Here is a 22141-nt window from a genome sequence, read left to right on the forward strand (position 1 = left end):
CTGACTCACAAAGTACCCTGGTGATATGTCTGTAGAAAATAGGCAGATGACTCATGTCTGTAAATTCCTGAAAGTACCAATAGACCCCTTGCTTAGTCATCTTTTGCTTGGATGCTGGGTTCACGAGCTCTGTAAACTGTAATGAGAGAGCTAGCTCTTACTAGGTCTCTCTCTCTTTCTCCTCTCTTCTAAACAGTGCAAATTATCTCTCTAAAAATAACTTGATCTGCGTAAGTGAGTCACTTCAACTAGCAAGCTTCCACAAGTCATGCAGTTAAATAGTAATATTTGGTAATGAAGGTAAAAATCTTGCTGTCAAACCTGGTTTTAAAGTTAAAATTATGTCAGAGGAAGTTCCATTTACCCCCTTCTCTCACAGAAATAGAAACATTTCCTTTGGAAAATTTAAACAATTAGCTCATTCAGGAAAGCAAAGCTTTCTAATTCAGTTCCAGCTCAAAGTAATTTAATCATTATGATTTCTTACTTTGGCTTTTCTAAGCATCATATTATTAATACAGGAGTAGCTCAAAGAAATAGAGCAGAGAAAGAAGCTAGTATGCTAAAACATTAGTTTCTCCTATCCTACAATTTACAGACCTTTTTTTAAAAGTCACATTTTAGAAATCCACAGTGCAGGGAAAATCACCCTTTTATGAAAGCTCTACATGAGCAAAACTTGGAGAGGTGTTTTGGATAATTAAGCATTGGGTAAATTCTTCAGTGATTGAACCCTAATTTTCCCACACAGTTCATAAGAAAGCAAAAGAAAAGGGATTTGCTTATTGAGAATGAGTCATATTTTAAAGAAACTTAATTACAGTTCATAAATAGTTGAAGTTGCTCTCTTTTTGAAATATAAGAGGCTATCAAGAACTAACACACACATATGTTTCTCTTGACTTAGAATTTAATGCATACCTACATTGAAAATAGTTTTCTAAATGCCAAAATCCTGACTCATTAATAACTGAAAACGTTGTACAATCAATCAGTAAAGTTTAATCGTTCATTTTCTTAAAGAACAGGAATACAAAGATCTTGAACAGGTTACCTAGACTGTTAAACTTAAGTCTACAACCTCAGAATTGATTTAGACAGTTTTATTAATTCCAAAATAATATTTTTAGCATCTCATTACATAGCTTTCTAAATAGTAAATGAAATGAGAAAGGGATGTCTTGGCAAAAGCACATGCAAGTACTGCTATTGCATTTCTGAAGGTAAAATGCTCTGGAAAAAAAAAGGCAGGTTCACCACAGCGCACTCCTCCCCCCTTTACATACTGGAGGGGAGAGAAGGAAACACAAAACTATGCTTGAAATGCATGCAGATCATGTAAATACTTCAAAGAACTCAGATGGCAGTATTTAGGAAATTTTCCATATACTAATCCCCTGTTCTGGGAAAATGAAGGTTTAGTCATCCTTTGTAAAACTTGGATAAATCTAGACATTTATTTTCCATGGAAGTCAGCAGTCACTCACCGAATGTTATGGACTGTTTCAGTGCTTGGATGATACTATACTGGTTCGTATTAACCTGCTGAATGCTTGAATCTGCTGCAGCTTATTGGCCCTGCAACTTGTTTTACTCTCCAAAGCTGGCTGATTCTGATATTTTATTGCCAAGATTTCTACTACCTTGCCTGTACAACCTTGATTCAGTCTACACTTCCTTTATGAAGCAGTTTTCAAATACAAGATAACAAAATACTCTTTCCAATTCAGTTCCTAGCTTGGACAGAATTTATCAAATGAGACAATATTCTGCTTTACCTCTCTGGCAGATTTTAGCCCTGCACATTTATTTCATTCAAGTCTCGCTCTGATTAAATACATACTTATTTCTTCCTGGGCTTTTCAATGCGATGATTCAAATCACCACAAGATATGATAGCTACATAAAATATTACCGAACTTGCTTCACAACACCTTTACGAGGTGAGAGGCTATTTAAAAATGCTTTTCCAGATAGGGAATGAAAGAACAAAGGAAAAATAGTTAACATGTCTACTGATGTTTTATATGTCCAAGCACAACTCTTTTTCACTCAGGTTGTGGCAATAGGTACTTCAGAATGAACTAGTAGCAGACACATTTAATTAGTTTGACCAGAAAAAAAGGGGGGTTTAGCAAAGATGTGCTACAACCAAATCTCATGTCTTAGCCATGACACCATCTGCTCTCATCCTGAAAACCCGTGATTCACTCCTTACTTGTCATCCAACTTTGGCCAGAGACTGCCTTTGCATTCAAGTACTTCTGCTAAAGTAAGCAAGCTGTGCTGGAATCAGGAAATGGGATATTCCGGTCTTCAGGACTGTCTATTACTGGTATATTTTCCTCTTGGTTGTTTTTTCTTTGGTTCACTGAATTGCATATTCTGTAGCCCGGACCTCTAGTTGCACCTTAGCTCATGCTGCTGGGAAGGATTTGTAGAGTTGAGTGAACTGCCTCAAACTGAGAAGTTCCTAGAACTCAGACACCTCCACATTTCCCAAAGTGTTCTTGTGGACAAGTCTCCACGTGAACCTACAAGTCAAAGGGCCGTGCTGCGTCATGAAATCTGGACTGGTGGCAACACAGACATCATATAAAATTCTCTTTACACATCTATGAAACTCTACTTTAAAAATAAGTTTTCTTTTAGATTTTCTGATATGAATTCTCCTGTGGTAAGGCTGTATCAGACAGGGTATATGGTGGATGAGAAATCTTCACCTATTTTCAAGGGAAAACAGCTATCTTTACTTTCTACATGGAAGCTTAAGTACTGAAGGCCCTACAGAAATCATTCCATTCCTAGTACCTACACAGTAGCCTGGACAGATTCAGTCAGAACCAGATTGTGGTGGCTCGCATAAATCTCTGGAGGGGCAGGATTTTTGCCTTGACTCTTCTGTGCTGAAGACCTTTAGCACAAATTCTATTGGAAAAAAAAAAAAAGGGTGAATTTGGCCCTAAATACACATAAAATGGCAAAATGCCACAGCTTTCCCGCTTTGGCGGGATTACTGAGGTAGTCTTGTAAGAATGAGAGAGTAAGGATGACAAATAACATTCCAATGCCATTAGTGTGGGACTTTAGCACAGCACAGTCATACGAGATGGAATTTGTTAAATATATTGGGACTAAAATCCCCACTGGAGAAAAACAGGTTCTTTGCAGGAAGATGCTACTTTGAGACCAGTATTTCAAAATTTAAAATGTGAAATGAAAAGCGATTACTGGAATTTTAGTAGCGACACTCATGGCACTTTGGGTGTATTGGTAATCACAGCTGTTTGTGAGATAATCAAGTCTGCCAATGCTATGTGCATCATGCACACCATCAGCAAAGTGAACACTTAAGTAGTAAATGAGGAGATGAATTAAATACAAAATGTTTCCAAATATATAAATACTATCAAAAAAGATACAACTGTTTTTTCTTAACTCCATGAGGTATATGTTAACACAATGTAAAACATTAAACAACGAGGACAAAAACTGAAGTGCAATTGGTTGTTTTCTAATAATGGAACAGCAGCAATATTTGTGATTATAGGGATCTATGTGAATATATAAAATTCACAGCTTCCTGTCTTGTGCTGAGAAATGTATTTGACAACAGAACAACTCAGTACTGAGCCAGTACTGTAACAGTATTTACACAAAAATTGATCCTTTTAACGTCACAGAATCTTTTTGACCTTTACAAATAAGAGTAATATATAAGAATAGGAAGGAAGTTAGGAACCCAATGAGAAGTTTAGAAGATAAAGTTATTACAAACTCATTAGGAAGAATTCAGCTGAGATAAGAAAAGAGGAAAAAATGCTGTGAAATCTTTTCAGTATCAGTATTAACACATTATCTCCAGAATGTGAGACAACTAACAATTATCAGTTATTGAAACTGCTGGCAAATATCCAGTTTGCAGTAACGTTCATGATATTCATTGTGACATTAAGAAACACAGGAAATTGATTTTTCTTTTTTTAAATTGGACAGGAAGGATTTTCAGTTATTGTCAGTCTGGACTAGATTTGCAGTAGGAATCAAGAGTTGGTGCTTCTTGCTTCAAAATTTTTGTACCAACATTATATTCCTTTCTCTAATGTGTTTTCTGAACACACAGCAGCTTTTTTTTTTTGAAATGGCCAACTTCAAAGTCTCAAACACAGAAGTGGTTATTTTTAATTCCAGCTCTCTCATGTAGTTCATGAATCTTCTGAATAATGGAAACAATGACTTGTGATGGAATAAACTGTTCCTACACATTACAGTGGGTGGATCTGTTTATCTTGTGGATTGCAATGAGACTGGAATAAATGCATTGCTTAGATTTTTTTTTTTTTAATATGTAACCTTTCTAATTTAAAGATAAGAAAGCACTGCTGTATCCATTTTGTGGTTCTCATTCCACTGATAATGGGAACTACAATACAGACTAGGCACCAACGGCCACTGGAATTTTTATAATTTCTATTGTTCTGATTTTATTTGGATACAGGTAGATGGTATTACTTGCAAAAATATGCCATGTCTTTATCACAGCCTGCATCTTTGTTTCTAACTACCCCAGGCTTAATATAAAAATAGCATTAAAATGTGATGTTTCATTAACCACCTTAAGTTACAGTCATGTGCTGCATACAGAGTATCTAATTCTTTGCTTACTTTTATGGAGAAACTAAGCTATAGATCAAACAGATTCTTCAAGCAGTTTCCATTTGTATGGTCAAACACTATGACAAAGTGATGTAAACTTAACCTGAAAGCTGCTCAATAGTATCTTCACTCTTTGGAGTATCATCTCCCACCTCAACTAAATCATATTCTTTAGGACTTCTACAGCAAGACTAGAAAACATGCTAAAAATATCCCACAAAATATCCTATTAGCCTATACCGAGCCCAAAGAAATGGCATAATGGTCTCACAGAACTTTTCCTTCTCTAATTCCTATAATCATGATCATTTTAACTAAGACAAAGGTTTTTTATTTTTACCTCACTAGTCTCATAGCTCATGACCTCTATAAGCCTTATTTTTACTTTAAAATTCACAAAGATTTTGCTCCTCTCCCCTTTCTGTTTTTATTTCCTTTTATTGTTTCTGCCGTAACTGTTACTATAGAAACTTCTCTAAGTAGTGATGAGATTGATGCTACTAAAAGCTGCCTCTTCCTTATCTGAGGTTATACTTGAAGTTATTCTTTAAATACAGAGGCAGTTGCTATCAGCATAAAAGCAACTGGTCCATGCTGGTGACCATAGCATGCCACTGCAGGAGAAAAGACAAGATCTCTTTCTCCGCTCTTACAGTACAGAGACATTCTGATAAATGCTGAGAAGTTCTAAAAAATTACATCCCAACAGGATATGGAGACTTTTAAAGCATTTTTTCCCCTGAAAAGCAGCTTGTAAAAACATTGGCTTCTCTCATTGACACTTTATTAAATTATTATTAAATTTAGTAAGCTTGTAAATAGTTCTATTTTTAATTATTTTTTTTCTCTCTCATTTTGAATGCTGCTCAGGAGTTGAAAGGAAGCTGATTTACTTCATCTTCATTTACGACTGCAGTGAAAGCTTCCTGCAAGTCAAAAGCAACCTTTGCTGACGCACATGCTACCTTATTCTTTCAACTCTACTCCATGCAGTCTTACAGCTTTCAAGTTAGAATCCAGTTTAATCTTGCCCAATCCAATTGCCTTCATACTTCAGTCCTAAAAACTCAGTTGTTGAATCTGCACGCTGAATCTTGAACTGCATCACCAGCATGCTGCTTCCTTGAGAGACAGCACGTTTTAATAAGAGAGATTTTAACTCTACAATTAGATTTAAATTCACAATTCCATTGCTGGTGTAAAATTTAATTCAGTTTTCTAAAGGTTACAAGAGAAGAATTACATGTCTCTTATCCTCACTGAAACCACAGGAAATACTACTGGAAAGGACTCTGATCACTCATACATCCCTTTGACCCAAATCAGCACCAACTCTATTTAAAACATTCCTGATACATTTTTGCCTAAACTGTTCTCTATAACTTCAATTGGTGCTCCTGAACACACCAATCTATTTGACTGCTTGGGCACTCTAGATATTTTTAAAGCCAAACTGAAATCTACATTACCACCCTATAAACCCATAGCTTCCTATCCCACTCCTGAACTATACATTATAATTTATCACTTTTCTCCTTGAAGCTGCCTTTTATACTTCTAAAAGGTTATCCTTCTATTATCTTCCTATGATTTACAAACCTGATTTGTGTAATTTAGTTTAAGTCATATTTCCTAGACTACTAGTCATTTCTTGAGCTCTCTTACGAATACTCCAGTTGATTCCTCTTGAGAGGTCAGAACACAGCTCAGGAGAGCGGACTTCAGCCTACTGAGGATCTGCTTGGAAGAATCTCATGGGATCCCATTACATCCCACGAAGAAATTGCATGGGATATGGTCCTGGAGAGAAGAAGGGTCCTAGAGAGAAGACGGGTCCAGAAGAGCTGGTTGAATTTTTAAGGATCACCTCATCCAAGCTCAAGAATGGTCCATTACGACCAGCAAAAAGTTAAGCATAAGTAACAGGAGGCTTGTATGGGGGAATAAGGAGTTTCTGACAAAACTCAAACACAAAAAAGAACCATAAAAGAAGTGCAAGCAGGGACAGCTGACCTGGGAAGAATACAGAGACACTGTCCAAGTATGCAGGGACGAGCTTAGGAAAGCCAAAGGCCATCTGGAGCTGAATTTGCTGAGGTATGTTAAGAGAAACAGTTTTATCAGTAGCAAAAGAAAGACTAGGGAAAAAATGTGTCTGCTGCTAAATGGGCAGAGGCACTGGGGAAAAAGGATATGGAAAGGCTGAGGTACTCAATGCGTTCTGCACCTCAGTCTTTACTAATGCGACTTGTGTTTAGCAATCCTCAGTTTCTGAGACCAGTGGGAGAGTATAAGCAAGAAAGACTTACACTCAGTACAGTAGGATCAGGTTAAGGAATATTTTAACAAATTGGACACAAAAGTGTCCATGGGACCTGATGGGATACATCCACGAGTGCTGAGGAAGCGGGCTGATGTCATTGTGAGACTACTCTTGAATATCTTTGGAAGGGCATGGTAATAGGGAGAAGTTCCTGAGGACTGGAAGAGATCAAATGCCACTTCAAGAAGGGCAAGAAGGAGCATCCAGGGAACTACAGGCCTGTCAGCCTTACTCTGATCCCTTGGGAAGGTGATGGAACAACTAATTTTGGAAGCCATTCCCAGACATGTGAAGGAGAAGAAGGAGAGGCCTTTGTTTTACAGGCTGTTTCTAAGCTTTTAGATAAAAGTTGCTTTTTGTAGGTTGACAATATTGATATGTTCTAGTTTCCACAGTTGAAACTCTCTCTCCTCCCCCCATTTAGATGCATTTAGACATTTAAACGCGTTTAGTATCTTCTGTAAGCAGCCCCATCTCTAACACAAAGCGTATTTGTTATCACTCAAAAGTCTTTTTTAAAAAATATTTATCTATTTCATAACAAGCCTGTAGCAGTCATCTTTGTGTGCCATTACTGCATTACATATGGATCCCTAGATAAAGTTTACTTTGATGACAAAGTAACTATCATTGAGGAGAAAGAGGAAGGGGACAGAGAAGAAAGAGACAGAAAATCTTTTTTTTTTTTTTTTTAACTTAATGAAACTCTTATTTCTAGAAATTTTACACCTCTAATAATCATACGGTGTGCTGCATCAATCACCCTGTTCTTTTCTGAAAATATTTCCTGGTATTGAACCCTGGACAGATCCCTGTGAAACCCATGGTTATCATCTCATTTCCAGATTGAAAACAAAATACTTGTTTTCTACTTGCTATTCCAAGCAATTTTCAACTTGCTATATATGACAGTTTTAATATAGTTCTTACATAAAAGAAAAACTTTATACGTGAATGCCAGGTGAGACAATATCAAAACACATAGACACAGACACACATATAGAGCAAGAAGAAAAAGTACTAAAAAAAATCTACATTTGAGTCCCAGCTCTGCCAGCGACTTTTTATGTGGCCTAAGTAGTTTTTCCAAAATTAAAGTACATAAATTAGGATTATATCATTATATCAGGCACATTTCGTGAGAACTTATTAGTAAGCTGCCGAATACTTAGGCACATGGTAGCAGTATTCTAGCTAGACAGACCTATTAGATAACAGACAATAATAGCTCACTTCTCTGAAAAATTTTAAAGAATTTATTAAAAAAACTTTTCAGTCCATTTGTTAAAGTGCTTTGTGTTCCTGGAAGAACATCATTTAATGTCTATAGTGACATAATACAGTTTTGAAGGTATATCAAATATATATGTTTCTCAGAGATTAAAAAGAAACCGTCAACAGCAAAATGACACTGAAAAATACTTTATCACCCCACCATCGTAACAGCTTATCATAATATAACTGTAAAATCTAGTTTTCATCACTACAGTTATTTGTTTGTTACTGTTCATGTTGTGTTTTCTAGTTCATCCTCTCTCCATTGTCCTTTTAACAGAATTTAAAATATGAGTCTAAAGGCAGTTTACAGTGAGTGACATCATTACAAAGTGAACAGAGAGGAAAAAGAACAACAGGAAGAAAAAGCACTTCTGTTTGCAGGTTTACTTGCCTCCATTATAAATACCTAAATATGGAAAATCCCATTCAGCTCATATAAAAGTAAATATCTCGCATGGAATCAAAGGAATATGATGTTTGAAGTATTCTTAATGACAAAGACAAAAATCATTAGATTTCGATACAAATTTCCAGCTAAGTCTAGTTGGGAGTGCCCCTTTAAAATAAGGGAGCAAAATAAGCGACAGATAAAAATAATCAGCAAAAGGCTAATTTGTTTTCCTAATGCTGCAGCTGAGTTCTGGGATTAGCTGTGCCTAGCTAAGGGCTGTGTGCCTGTGACTCAAGCTCCATCCTACTGTCTGACCCACGGCAGTGCAAGGATCTACAACCTTCCCTGAAGTCAGTGAGTGATATACCTCATTAATTCCACAAAAGCTTTATTTTTTGAGTTTGTTGGAATTAAAACAATGTATAGAGTTTGGGAGAAAAACCCTCTGCTCAGGGTAAATTTTGCTCCAGGCAGAACTGCATGTGATTAAGAACTTTCAAGCTCAGATTCAAAGAAATACTGACTAAAAGCACTGAGAGAGTCAGAGAGGATGACTGATCTCATGTGAGACACTTGCTTATTAAACTGTTAAGGAGTTACTCTGAAACGTAAGATCTTAATGACTTTTGACTTCTACCAGGCACAGTTTTACACCACCGGTGCTTTGTTACACGCCAGTTTCTCTTGTCTAAGAGTGAAATGACACCCCTATACAAACTTTGCAGACGTCTGACTTTTCAAAATCAGTATTAACTTCTCATTCTGGACTTCTGAAATATTTATTCTTTTTATGCTTGACATCTCTGCTGCCCTGTCTTTCTTTCCTGAAAATACTAGATATCACTCTCCTCTCCTATACCATGTGTTATTTACGTTGTCACATGCTCTCTTTTTTTCCCCTCTATCTATGTTTCCATACAGTCATACATTCCCATTTTCATTTAAGGAACAATGCGAATAATAAAAGTACCACATAGTAAGCCAAAATAATGCTTTAGAAAAAAGCCCACAAAGCCATTAAAACACACATAAGCTTTCTGATGTAAATATTCTTCTCAACGTTTGGCCCCTTTTCGGAAAAAGGATTGGGGTAGAAAATGCTCTGTTCACCCATACCTTTTCTTGAAGAGGCTTCTTTTTCCACAATCGGACTAACTTTCCTGGAAAAAGTAGAGCAAGCGCGGTCATATTTCCCTCCAAGGACTTTTTCCTGGAAATTTAAGTGTTAATCATGACCACTGCCGGACGCTGATACTGATCAAGGGGAGCAACTCTTAAAGACTATCCTCTTCCAGCTTCCAAAGGATATGTGAGCAAGTCTTACATGAGAGAAAAACACTGAAAAATCTCTAAAACTACCAAACCCACTCAAATGATTATTCATAATATCCTAGCAGCACATAGGAGCCTCAGCCACTGAGCATATTCCGACTGCATTACACACTACATCAAAACAACAAACACTAACTACTTCTAACATTCACATTTAACAGGACCTACAGGTCCCCCCTATACAAGAGAGGGCTTTATAGCTGAAACTATAGACAGATGAAGGTTTACGAAAGTGTTTACAGGAAATCAAATCTTATGCTCTGGGTTCCAAATTGCTCAAAAAAGTACTTCCTTAAACACTGTTATTATCTCAGCAACTCTGGAGCTTGTGTGGTAGGCATGTGATTTTTGAAATAGGAATCTGCAGAAGCAATTCCAAAAAAGAAAACAATAAATACAATCTTGTATGAAAGCAAATACTTTTTGCCTTGTCACGTAAGCTCTCCTAAACCCAAATACCAAACATTAAGCAATCAGACACATGTTCATCTAGCAAACAACTTCCATTTAAGACTTTACCAAACCTCTCCACTAGCAATTTACTACCACGAAGCTCACTGGTTTATTTAAACTGCTGCTGGAGGAACAGATGAAGTGGCAGGCAGACGCTCATCAGTTCCATTCCACTGACTTTCCAGGATAGGGGCAATCTCCTTTAAAAGGTAAGTAGAATCTTAAACTGTACCAGTTGTCTGAAAAGTTAACAAATATCTAAATTCTAATGATTATTGTTGCCCTTCTGAGTGATTAAAACAGTACTTGAAGCATCCTGGCTTATTTCTGTTTCAAAAGAAACTGATAGAATGACTTAGTTCTTGAAAGCAATTCTGTTTATTTAGAGTGAACAAGCATGCAATCCCCTTTTTCTGAATACTGCTAGAATAAGTGGAAATTTCCTTGCACAGTAGTATAAACCTATCTTCCCAGCTACTAGTGCTTTTCCCTCAAAACTCTTCCCTCCCCCGCCCAACATCAGCCTCATGTGACAATATGATTACCAAAAGTTCTTTGTTTGTGTCTTTACTTTTTGAGCTGCTTTCTGCCTACTTTCTGAGGCTGTGGACAGATGTGCTAATCCAGATCCTGAGAAGGTTTATGTGAGCAATCCCCAGTTGCTTAGCTTAGGCCATCAATTCGAACCACGTAAGCTAGCTCAACTGAGCTGGCACAAATTGTTCTGCTGACAAATTTGTGCAGATAGCAATATCCAAACAGGAATTTATCAGAAGCTGGCATTGATGACTTTTACCAAAAAAAGGAAATCCAGAAATGGCTGTCTGCCCACTGCCTAATCATCACAAATACAACCCCCAGTTAATACTCTAGGCCCTATGCTTGCTTCTCTTTCCCAGAGAAAAAATGCATTCTTACTGAGATGCCTAACGCTGCCCGTTTCTGATATATTCTCTAATACAAGTCACCACATAACTGCACAGACCGCTAAGAGGGTGCACAAAAAGCCACTTCAGCTTGGCTCTCCCCCAGCAAAAAAGCTTGTTAATTAAACTTTTACCTTTCACATGACCAGCACTTTGGACCTCATGTGCCACTGGTATTACTGAACATTGAAGCTGGGTATCCCTGTAGTTAGCCAAGATCAGTGGTAACAAGCATTCCCATCAACTTCACCAGATCTGAGACTACATATAAATTTAAGATACAAATAGTGGCAATTTCCAACATTCCCCATCCCTATAAATACTGTACAATGAAACAAAGCCTTTTATTTTAATACCTGTCCTTTTCAAGATGTCTTAAACAGTATTTTAATCAGTAATTGTTCCAACTGCTGTCGATCTCCTTTGTGCAGCTATCCTAAAAATTTCATAAGATAAAAATTAAATTCTATTTACAAGTTGGTTTGGAGTCCTATTCTTGTGTCCCTACCAATATGACTACTTAATTCTTACTTGTGAACAGTTATTTGTGTTTACATTTATATAAGATAGATTCATACTCTTTGGAAGAATTATCTATCATGTGTGAAGAAATGAATCATAGCTGATATACAATTAAGTGGAGAAAGAAATCAACCGTATATTGAAATTTACTTACAAAACTTCATACTGAAGCTTACACATAAACAATATCAATACCAAAAGCATTAGGCCTGATTAACGACTTCCTCTTCCACATGAACTTCTCTGAACGTTCATTGCTTCTGCTATATATTTGAAAGCACTTGATTAATTCTTAGAACTAAGCCGCTAAAACAATAGTTTCATTGATCACTCTTTGATCTAATATAATAACTTTAGCAGCTACATTAATCTCATGATTAAGCTGACAATTAGACAGTTCTCCTGTGATTTAAGGTAAAGTGGGAAGATTTTGCTTCTCATTCTGTACTTATTGCACAAGCCCGATTTTTTTTTTTTTTTTTTAGCAAGAAAAACTGTTCTGGGCTTTTGCAGTCCAGAATTATCTTCCAGCTTCTTTCCAGTTTCTTTCCAGAAAGCCCCTTTTTCATTAACTCAGTTCACTCAGTAAAACTACTCTGAATAATTTCAGCTCATTTTTAATGTGTTTCACCTCCCGGTTTCCAAAGAAGTTAGTAATTCTCAATGAAAATATTTGAATAAAAAAAAAGTTATTTTGGAACTCTCTGAATATATTTTTTAAAGGAAACACAACTCATTTTAGGTTTTATATATCTCACAATCTCACTATAAGTCTAAAATTTTAGCCTAAATTAAGATGCCAGTAAAATTTACTATGGTTCCTTTCACTTGATTTGCCATGGTGCTTGCAGTATGCTGACCTATTTATTTTTCTCTGAATACTTTCTCTGCATACTACTAAATACATAAAATAGAACAGGTTTCAACTTACGGCTATCTCTCCCAGACATTTTATTAGACGCTTGCTAAATATTCAACCCTAATATACATAGCAATGTCAGTGGTTAAGAGATGAAAGCCTACATTACTTCACTCAGGAAATGAAGTGCAGGTTTCAGTCCTTTCTTTGCAATATCCTTTAGTACATGAAACATAAATGTTTTTGCAGTGGATTTTTCAACAAGCAAGTGATGCAATGGCTTACAGAGCTAAGCCACAGTATGATTTCTAAGGCCACAGGGTTAATTCATAGCGATAAACCATTCAGTTATAATTGTAGCTTTCATGGGCTTTATGTCAGTTAAATTAAGCACTCTGAATATTACTTCATAGTTAAAACCTACTCTGTTATCTAACAGAAATTTGAATTTTGATTCCCCTGGAAACTAACTGCTTCACCATTTATGAAGTTATATTATCCCGAGGCAATATCAAATCCATAATTATTAACACCAATAAACCAAACATAATGGGAACTAAAAAAGGCAGGAATATTCAAGTACTTCACACAGAAAGAAAAGTAGCATCTCCTAAGAGAAACTGTATGAAAATAAAAGTAAATAAAGATGTACTAAAGACAGTTTCTCCAATTGTATCAGTTTTGTGTTTTCCCCAATGTAAATCATGTTAATACATTGCAAATTAATTTCAAGTTTGTGTTTTCTAGACCTCTGAGGAACAGAACTCTTTACAGTCTGAAACTCTTCAGTGATAAAAAGAAGGGAATCTGTGAGACCATTTCTGGATCTCTGACACAACACAGGGCATTCTCTGAACAATGGCAGTCCTCACTTCTTGCCTAAAAAACCTGGTATAAATTAAGATGTCATTTAGACATCATTAGTTTTTTCCACATGCAAAGCTAACCCACAATCAAAAAGAATGTAATTTGAAATACTCCAGAACTAAAGCATTAACAAACACCAACGTTGCAGCTGTATATTTTGTATCATAGTTTTGTTAAACAAAGAGATGAGAATTTTAAGGATCAAAAATAAAGTATAAGATGACTGAATTTCCCCAAACCAAAGTATCTTTGATAGCTGTGATTTTCACATTACTGTAGGGAAAAAAATACTCACTTCTGCTTAAGTTAACATGCGTAAGGCAGCACCAGAACCACATTTACTAATTTCTACATAATTCCTGTATATTTAAGTAAGAACACTTTTTCAAAAGTAATCCAATCTTCATTTAAAAAATTCAAATGACAGAAAATCTGGCTATATATTGTAACAAACTGTTCCAAAGATTAGTCCTCACCTAGAGAGCTTTACTCTAGGAGTAAGTTTCAGCTCGGAAACTCTGTATCTTGTTATCCCTCTTTTTTTTTCTTTTTTTGTATGTATTTTCCCTACACTAAAGAATCACTATTATCACTATCAATATATTGATATTCCTAACAACTATACATCATTTTAGGTATTCCTTGGTTATGTATATTATTGGTCTTCACTATTGATGTATTGTTGACAGCTTGATAAGAGAAGTTACAAATGTAAACTTAACTCTGGTTGAAGTTACCGGAGCAACTTCCCAGAACGCCTTTGGTTTTCTGCAAAGCAGGCAAAATGTGCTATCCACGGAGATTTTCTCCCCTTCTCAAAGCACAATCAGGATTTTGTATTTTTCAAGTGTCATGGCCACATCAAAAATCCATTAAGCATTGGATAAAAATAGCTAAAACTTTTAAATTGTTTCCTGTAATTGTATTTTTTCCCTTTTGAACTCGTATCTTCAAGAGGATAGAAATTTATGCCTGAGGCAGAGTTACTCACTGTGAACAAGGAAGCAAAAATCTTTCCACATCAGCAACAGAGTAAGCTTTGTGAAGCCTTCTGCATCATATTCCACCACACCACTATCAACAAGAAATACAAAAAATGAATGTAATTTTTACCTAGTATTCATTCCAATACTACACAATAAAGATGTAAATCCTGGATTACAGGATTTGGGGTTTTTTTGTTTGTTTGTTTCTTCAGAAATTTCCAGTATTAATTTCATTAACTTATCACTTTCTTGTCAAGTTCAATTTAATTAAACTTTTAAGCTTAATTTTCTTATTTATACTGCCATACTGGACTTCTTTTACCTGATGAAAAGTCATATTTAGTTTATAAAAATATATTTTAGAATATAATGAGAGTTGCCAATGCCATTTGCAGTAATGAGTTGATAATAATTGTACATTACACAAAAATTCCCCCTATGTCACTCAAGTGAAGTATACGAAGGTGAAATATAGACTAATGATTCAGTAGACAGATCAAAAGTCTCAGCCATCAGGAGACGGCATGTGCTAGAAATGAGAAGCAATATCAGAACTATTGAACTGCTTCACAATGGAAATAAAAACATGGTGAAATAGGCACATCTGCACCATTTCTGCCCTGTAGATCGAGTCAAATAATTCTCAGAAGAAAAAAATAGTCATGCTTTTAAATACATTACATCTCCGGGGTCTGCATCAACTTTCTATCTACTCACATATCCAAGTTCAAGTCACTGTTATCTCCCTGCAGTTGTATAAAACTTGTGTGCATGCTAAAAATCTCTTTTCTATCCTCACTTGAGAGACCTGAGATTAAAGGGTTCCTGATGTTCGCAGCATTTGAAATCACCATGCAGAAGCAGAAACCCCTTCCTCACAGTGAGGCAAGACACTGCTTGCTGATCAGGTAATCCATGTCATATCAGCTCCTGGACTCTCGCTGAAATCAGAAGTTAGCGGAAAACCAAAGCTCCAGCTTTCATACTGGTAAGGCACCCCAATCAGTTGATCTGTGACACTAATGTGCCTTCCAACTGTAGAAATTCAACAGGAAATGATGAAAAAAAAATCTTGCCTCTCAAGAGACAAGATAGTACTGAACAGTGGGAGTAGCCAGTCACTAGACTCTCACCTTTATGCCAAGCAGTGGTTTCTGGCTCCTGCGAGGGTTGGAACCAGACCCCTCGTTTCCATGCACTTCAAGCATGGCCTTTTACTGCAAAATCTCTCTAATCATTTTTTTTCAGAAACAAGGACATTTCTTTTGCACAAGGAAAGACCCCCTACTTATCCTTTTCCCATAATCAGCTATTTTCTGAGTAAAATCAGATTGGCAGCTGACACCTAAGTGGAGTAACTTGGAACTTCATACCAACCTTACTATACAGAGAGAATGCACACACATCATTCCGCAAAAATGACCAAATTTCAACCTACCCCCTAGAAATCAGTTACATAACCAAACACCATGTGCAGAAAATAACACTTTCCCCCATACTACACAAAATAATGCGTTAAAAGAAAACTTACGTTCCAAAGTGACTCAGGAAAGCTGCGATATACTCTCTTCTCTTGTGGTATCCCTGAATAACATATTGTACCTTAAATATAAAAAAAAAAAAAAGCTATAAAACCAAAAAAAGCCAATGCTCCAAATTTGTCACATATTCCTTGTTAATGAAGATTTATTTTTGATATTGTAATAATTCTGAATCCTGCATTTAGCTTGCCTGATTTCCTAAAATAGTTTTAAACCAAAGAGTGGCTCTTGTACACAGAAAATCTTCTGTATACAGAAGTATCTTCATTCACTTTTCTGTGAGATGTAGTATTTCACAATATCCTGAAACACTGTTTAACAATGCAAGGTAAAGAATGAAGAAAAGTGTATCACCTTGCCTAACTGAAGCTTGAGCAGGAAGCTGTAATAGGCAAAACATAATTACCTGAACTAATAGTTGGCTAAGTTTCAAAATAACATTCTGGTTATTAAAAAAAAAAGAAAAAGAAAAAAATCACAGCTGTGATCTTAGGTATCTTCTGAAGACTGCACCTCCAACAAAATCTTCTTACACTAAGCCTTCTCATTGGTTCCTGCTGACTCAGGGAGCCACCTACTCAATCATGAGCATCAAGTTCTGAGGCAGTCTCGGTTTCCAAAGACTTCCATCCTGGCACAGACAAAATCCAACAACACTAAACTTGGAAGACTTGAGGCAAAATTCTCCGGGAGCTGTGTATGTTTTCTTATTGATTTGAATGGGGTTACTTAGCGGAATAGTGTGAACAGGGTTTGACCCGTAACAGAAACAACACTCAAGTTGCCAGGTTGAAAGAGCATCTGGTTTACGACCGGTTACTTTGAGTATGTACAGAATGGTTCCATATTTGATTTCTTACGTATATCCCTTTGCCTTTCAAAATGAAAACTAATGTTTTCAAAATGAAAACTAAGCCTTTTCCCCAACTGAACATGAAAAGAACAGGAGGAATATGCATACATTATTTTTCTTGGCTGTGGTAATATCACAATTCCTTGGCTGGCAAAGGCTTTCCTAAACTTTTTGAAAAAGCCTTGATACAATCATTGCTGAGAGCTACACTGTACCCCTTAAAGTAAAATTATTCTATTTATAAAACGAGACTTATTTCATTTTATAAAAACTATGATTATTTTGAAGGCTTTGTGTGGGATCTCAAATGTTATTTTGGGAAAAGGAAAACATATGATAAGCTTGCTTAAGGGACTTTATTTAAAAAGGATAAAAACAGTCCTGTGTACTTGCAGATTTTAAAAATAGAAAGTAATTTTAACAGAAAACCACAACAAAAACAACTCTAAAGATAGATTCCAATATAATTATGGAAGCATATTTTGAATAACTTTTTCTGAAAAATAGTTTTATTTTGCTCCTTTGGACAAACAAAAGTAAAAATCATATGTAAATACAAATAGGAAGTCTACAATAGATAGATCCCTGGATATTGGCCCCTAAGCTTTGTATTAAAAACTCTACTTCAATAACGGAGAAGCTTTCAAAATGTTATATTTGTTCTTTGTTAAAACCTTAAGCCAACCGGAACACAACCTTTTCAGTACAATCAACGCAAAACGTCTATTACTATATAAACATCCAAGTAGACTGCTTATTCAGTTCATCTGGAGTAAACATCCAAGACGAAAACCACCAAATCTTCTCTTAAGCTCTCAAAATCTACAATGATGATTATGCTGTGAGACTTCGGACAGAGACTTTCCAATTGAAAAATTTGATAGGTAAACTATACTTTTGCGTTTAGTAACAAAAAAGATGTGGGCTACAGTAACATTTTATCCTAATTGTAACGCGTCACAATTAGAAAATCCCACTCCAGGGCCTGACACCAAAGGTGCTTATTTACCTGAAAGATTCGTTACATCCAGTACACTGTTTTGGTGCTCACCTATTATCCTAGAAGTTCTTGCTTGGGCAATTTACCTTAAATGTACCTTGCTTGAACCATCTGACAGAAGATAAAACATGTCCATGGAAACGTTATAGTGCATTACTACAGTACAATACAACATGTAAGGCAAGGTAAGTTATAAACTTACTTTGTTTGTTAGTAGCTGGCACACTTGGGGTACATAGTCAATAAGACAACCTCCACCAGGAAAGGCTGGGATGTGAAGGGCAGATGATCCTCCAAGAGCACTAGAAAGAAGTTTATTTAAAAGTACATTACATATACAGTCTATAGGATTTGAAAGCGATCTTTATACTTTCTCCTCTTTCCTTAAATAGAAAGACGAGTTCCATAACAAGGATATGTGTTTATTTTATGCCATGGTGATACCACAGGTACTGAGCGATACCGTTTATAAAATTAGGTTGTACTACTTCCCATAATTAGACACCTTTAATCAAGACTAACATTAATGCAAAGCATTCTCTAAAGGTAGTTTTTTCATTGTAAATAGTTAATGTTCTTTAGTCCTCTTTGGTAAGTATTGTAGTTAAGGCATCTCATTATAGCTGGAAGGAGAATATTTTGATTTTCTGACACACCAGACAGTGTAAACAACAGCCATTAGTAATTTAATCACAGTTCACCAAGTTATTCAGCAACATGCTTTCTGAATGACTGAAGAATATTTTCCTCATCCTCTTTCAGATTCCTTAAAATTCATATTAATATCTCCCGCTCAGTTATAACTGATTGTTTAGCCAATCACATCCTTATGGATGTCCACTTACTTTATTTTCAAATCCAAAGGTCTAGCGAGGAGAATAAAACCTTCTCTAACACCTTTCAACATTCTTTTATTGACCTGCTTTTCACCTAAGGGCCTTGACAGGCTACAGAAACAGGCTGACAAGAACCTCATGACGTTTGAAGAAGGCAAATATCAAGTGCTGTCCTGGGATAAAATGATCCTATGCAATAATGTGGTCAGGGCATGGACACACTAGAAAGTAGGCTGTACAAAAAGATTATGGGGTCTACCTGGATGACGAGATAGACCTAAGTCAGCAGTGTGTTCCTGTGGCAAAGGAAACCAAATGTGTCTGGGACTTCTCAGCAAAAACATAGGCTGCAGGTTGAGGGAAGGTACACAGGTACACAATGTAAAGGGGAGGCTGAAAGAAATTGCTTTGTTCAATCTTAAGAGAAAGTTATAGGAGTATCTTATTGATACCTTCAAATACTTAATGGAAAAAAATATAAAGAAGATGGAGCCAGACTCTTCTCAGAAGTGTGCAGTGACAGAATGAAAGACAGTGGAGAAATGTTGCAACAAGGGAAATTATGATTAGATACTAGGAAAAATGCTTTCACAGTAACAGCAATTAAATACTGGAAGAGAGGCCCAGAGGGGCTATGGTATCTCCATCCTTGGAGATATGCAAAGCTCAAGTGAACAAGGCCCTGAGCAACCCAGTCTAAGCTGGGCTGCTCTGTGGAAGGGGCTGGCCCAGATGACTTCCAGAGGTTCCTTCCAATCTATACTATGTCTATAGATTTTGTGATTCTGTTCATCCCCAGAAGGATGAACAGATATGAACAAAGAAATTAATTCTGTCCATGCACAACATACAGATGTTAAAGTCAAATAACAGAAATAAGAGGATGCCAGAGATGTATTTATGTAGCTTAATCTATTGCCTTTAACATAGGGGAGAAGACTGAAGCATGGTCACTATGGCTGAGAACAACAATTTCTTCGGTATGTAAAGATCAAGCAGTTTTTATTTAAATTGTGTTGTATAAGGCTACAACCAACTGAAGTTCATGCTCTTTCATTTTGGCAGTATTGACCTAAATTTTATTATAGTCTTTTACCAGTCAAAAGGGATATGAATTTGCATTACATGTTGTGTCTTATATCATTCACTAAACATTCAGAACCTTGTTGGGTACAATTACAAATCTTCAAAAGCTAAATGACTTGATGCTTCCTGTTCACATGCTGTTTCCATAAAAGATTAAATTGGTTGGAAGCAAGTATCCTCTCGGCAAAGTAAGCCTTTTATTCTTCAACAGGACCTGCTGGTATATTTTCCTCTTCTTGATAACGTATCACTTCAATAGGTATAGGGGTCTACAACGGTAAATATCCCTCCAAAGGAACAGAGTCTAAACAAATAAAAAAGTACCTCATAATGAGATATATGGAAATCTGCTACTGAGGCAAAACAGTCTGGGTTCAGCAGACTGTTCACCACATGGAGCAGTTCTGCAGGTCTGGATTTTACATATTCAAATGAATGATGAATGAAAGAAACAGGCTTAACTACACAACAGCTACATAAAAAAAACAAACAAACTTTTCTAAGAGAAGTAAGACTTGAATGGGATTTTCTTAAAACAGAATTCTGTTTTCTTGCTGCTTTCCCCTTACTAGAATTACTCACAAGAACATAGGAAAATAATTTTGTTCCTTGTGGATGTTCAGAGACAGTGAAGCACAGCTATTAGATTATTAGGAAGTTGGATCATTTCTGAAAGAGGACTTTGCTCTTGGAAAACTGAAAGTATACTGGGTTCATCAGTCTTTAATGTTGGAGAATGAAATCTGTTGGAGAACTCATCTGAAGTATTGCATCCAATTCTGACATGGAGCTACTGGAGAGAGTCCAGCGTAGGGCTATGAGGATGATCAGAGGACTGGAGCATCTGCCCTGTGAGGAACGGCTGCGAGAGCTGGGCCTCTTCAGCCTGGGGAAGAGAAGACTGAGGGGGGATCTTATCAATGTGCGTAAGTACCTGAAGGGAGGGTGTCAAGGGGACGGGGACAAACTCTTTTCAGTTGTCCCGTGTGATAGGACAAGAGGCAATGGGCAGAAATTGAAGCACAGGAAGTTCCGCCTGAACATGAGGGGGAATTTCTTCCCTGTGAGAGTGACCAAGCCCTGGACCAGGTTGCCCAGAGAGGTTGTGGAGTCTCCTTCTCTGGAGATCTTCAAGGCCTGCCTGGATGCAACCCTATCTAACATGCTCTAGGTGACCCTGCTTGAGCAGCGAGGTTGGACTAGGTGATCTCTAGAAGTCCCTTCCAACCTCAACCATTGTGTGATTCTGTGAAATATTACTCCCTCCTGATAGGAGTAGGTTGCAAAACTCACTTTAAGGCAGTGGTTTTGAATTTATTAAACTCCTTAAACATTTATGTAAATACATAAATATAATTTTTTTCCAATCTCATACACGAAGGAAATGGTATTGTTGCTCCCATCTTGCTTCATTTGTAAACAAGCTCGAGTTCCCCTGAGGGTAGGGGTAGATGGGATTCCACTGAAGACGTTCAGAAAGGAAATCACAGGTTCCTCTTAGGCCACAATAGGTACAATATTAAGAGCAACCTCTACTGGATTTCAGAGGCAAAAAAAGATTCCCCTCCTGTATTACCTGCTTCCAATACATCTTCCAGTCTGAATTATTATCATATGTGACTAAGGGCTTCCCATTTTACCTATACTCACAGTGCAAGAGCAGCCAAACTATAAAAACATGTTGACATAAATCATGTCAAGCCTGTAGAACCCTCTTCAGATGTAAAACAGACTGTTACAAGGTCTGGTTTTTGAGAAAGAGATCCCTTCACAGAGAGAAGGCTGGAACTTCTAGTATAATTATCCACTGAAAATAGAGGAAGACTGTACAAAACATAATTTATTTTCAGCAGAAATAATTATGGGTAGGGAAAATTAAGACTGGACAGGTAGTTTTTGTTCCCATTACTGGATCAGAGAATTTGCTTATTAAATATTTTAATAAAATATTGCATTCCCACAAGACCTTGCCTCTGATAATCACAAAGCATTCAACTGTCTTATGAAACACACACACTATCTTTCATTTATTTTTTTAAATAAATATAAGGAGGCTGTTTTTCAGGATTTGATTGAACTGTGCTATACTATTTCTCTGTCATGTGGAAAAGAACTCACTTGCAGTGAGTTCTCACAAACAAGAGACGGGGTGAAAATGCCGTAAAAACTTTTAATAGTCAAGGAGATTCTATTTGCCAAGAAATTCCACCAGTGTAAGCTAAAGCTTCCCGT

General features: G+C 36.5%; 1 protein-coding gene across 1 annotated transcript in view; it reads right to left on the minus strand.

Moving 5' to 3' along the window:
• The window catches only part of BABAM2 (BRISC and BRCA1 A complex member 2), a 177047-nt gene that overhangs the window by 25683 nt on the left and 129223 nt on the right, over nucleotides 1–22141 (minus strand). Inside the window, exons 8-10 of the mRNA XM_062571946.1 lie at nucleotides 18190–18289; nucleotides 16125–16195; nucleotides 14599–14681 (exon numbers count right to left, since the gene is read on the minus strand). Coding sequence (XP_062427930.1) covers nucleotides 14599–14681; nucleotides 16125–16195; nucleotides 18190–18289 — 254 coding nt within the window. The remainder of the gene's footprint in view (nucleotides 1–14598; nucleotides 14682–16124; nucleotides 16196–18189; nucleotides 18290–22141) is intronic.

Source organism: Rhea pennata, chromosome 3 (genome assembly GCF_028389875.1).
Source record: "Rhea pennata isolate bPtePen1 chromosome 3, bPtePen1.pri, whole genome shotgun sequence".
Taxonomy (NCBI): domain Eukaryota; kingdom Metazoa; phylum Chordata; class Aves; order Rheiformes; family Rheidae; genus Rhea; species Rhea pennata.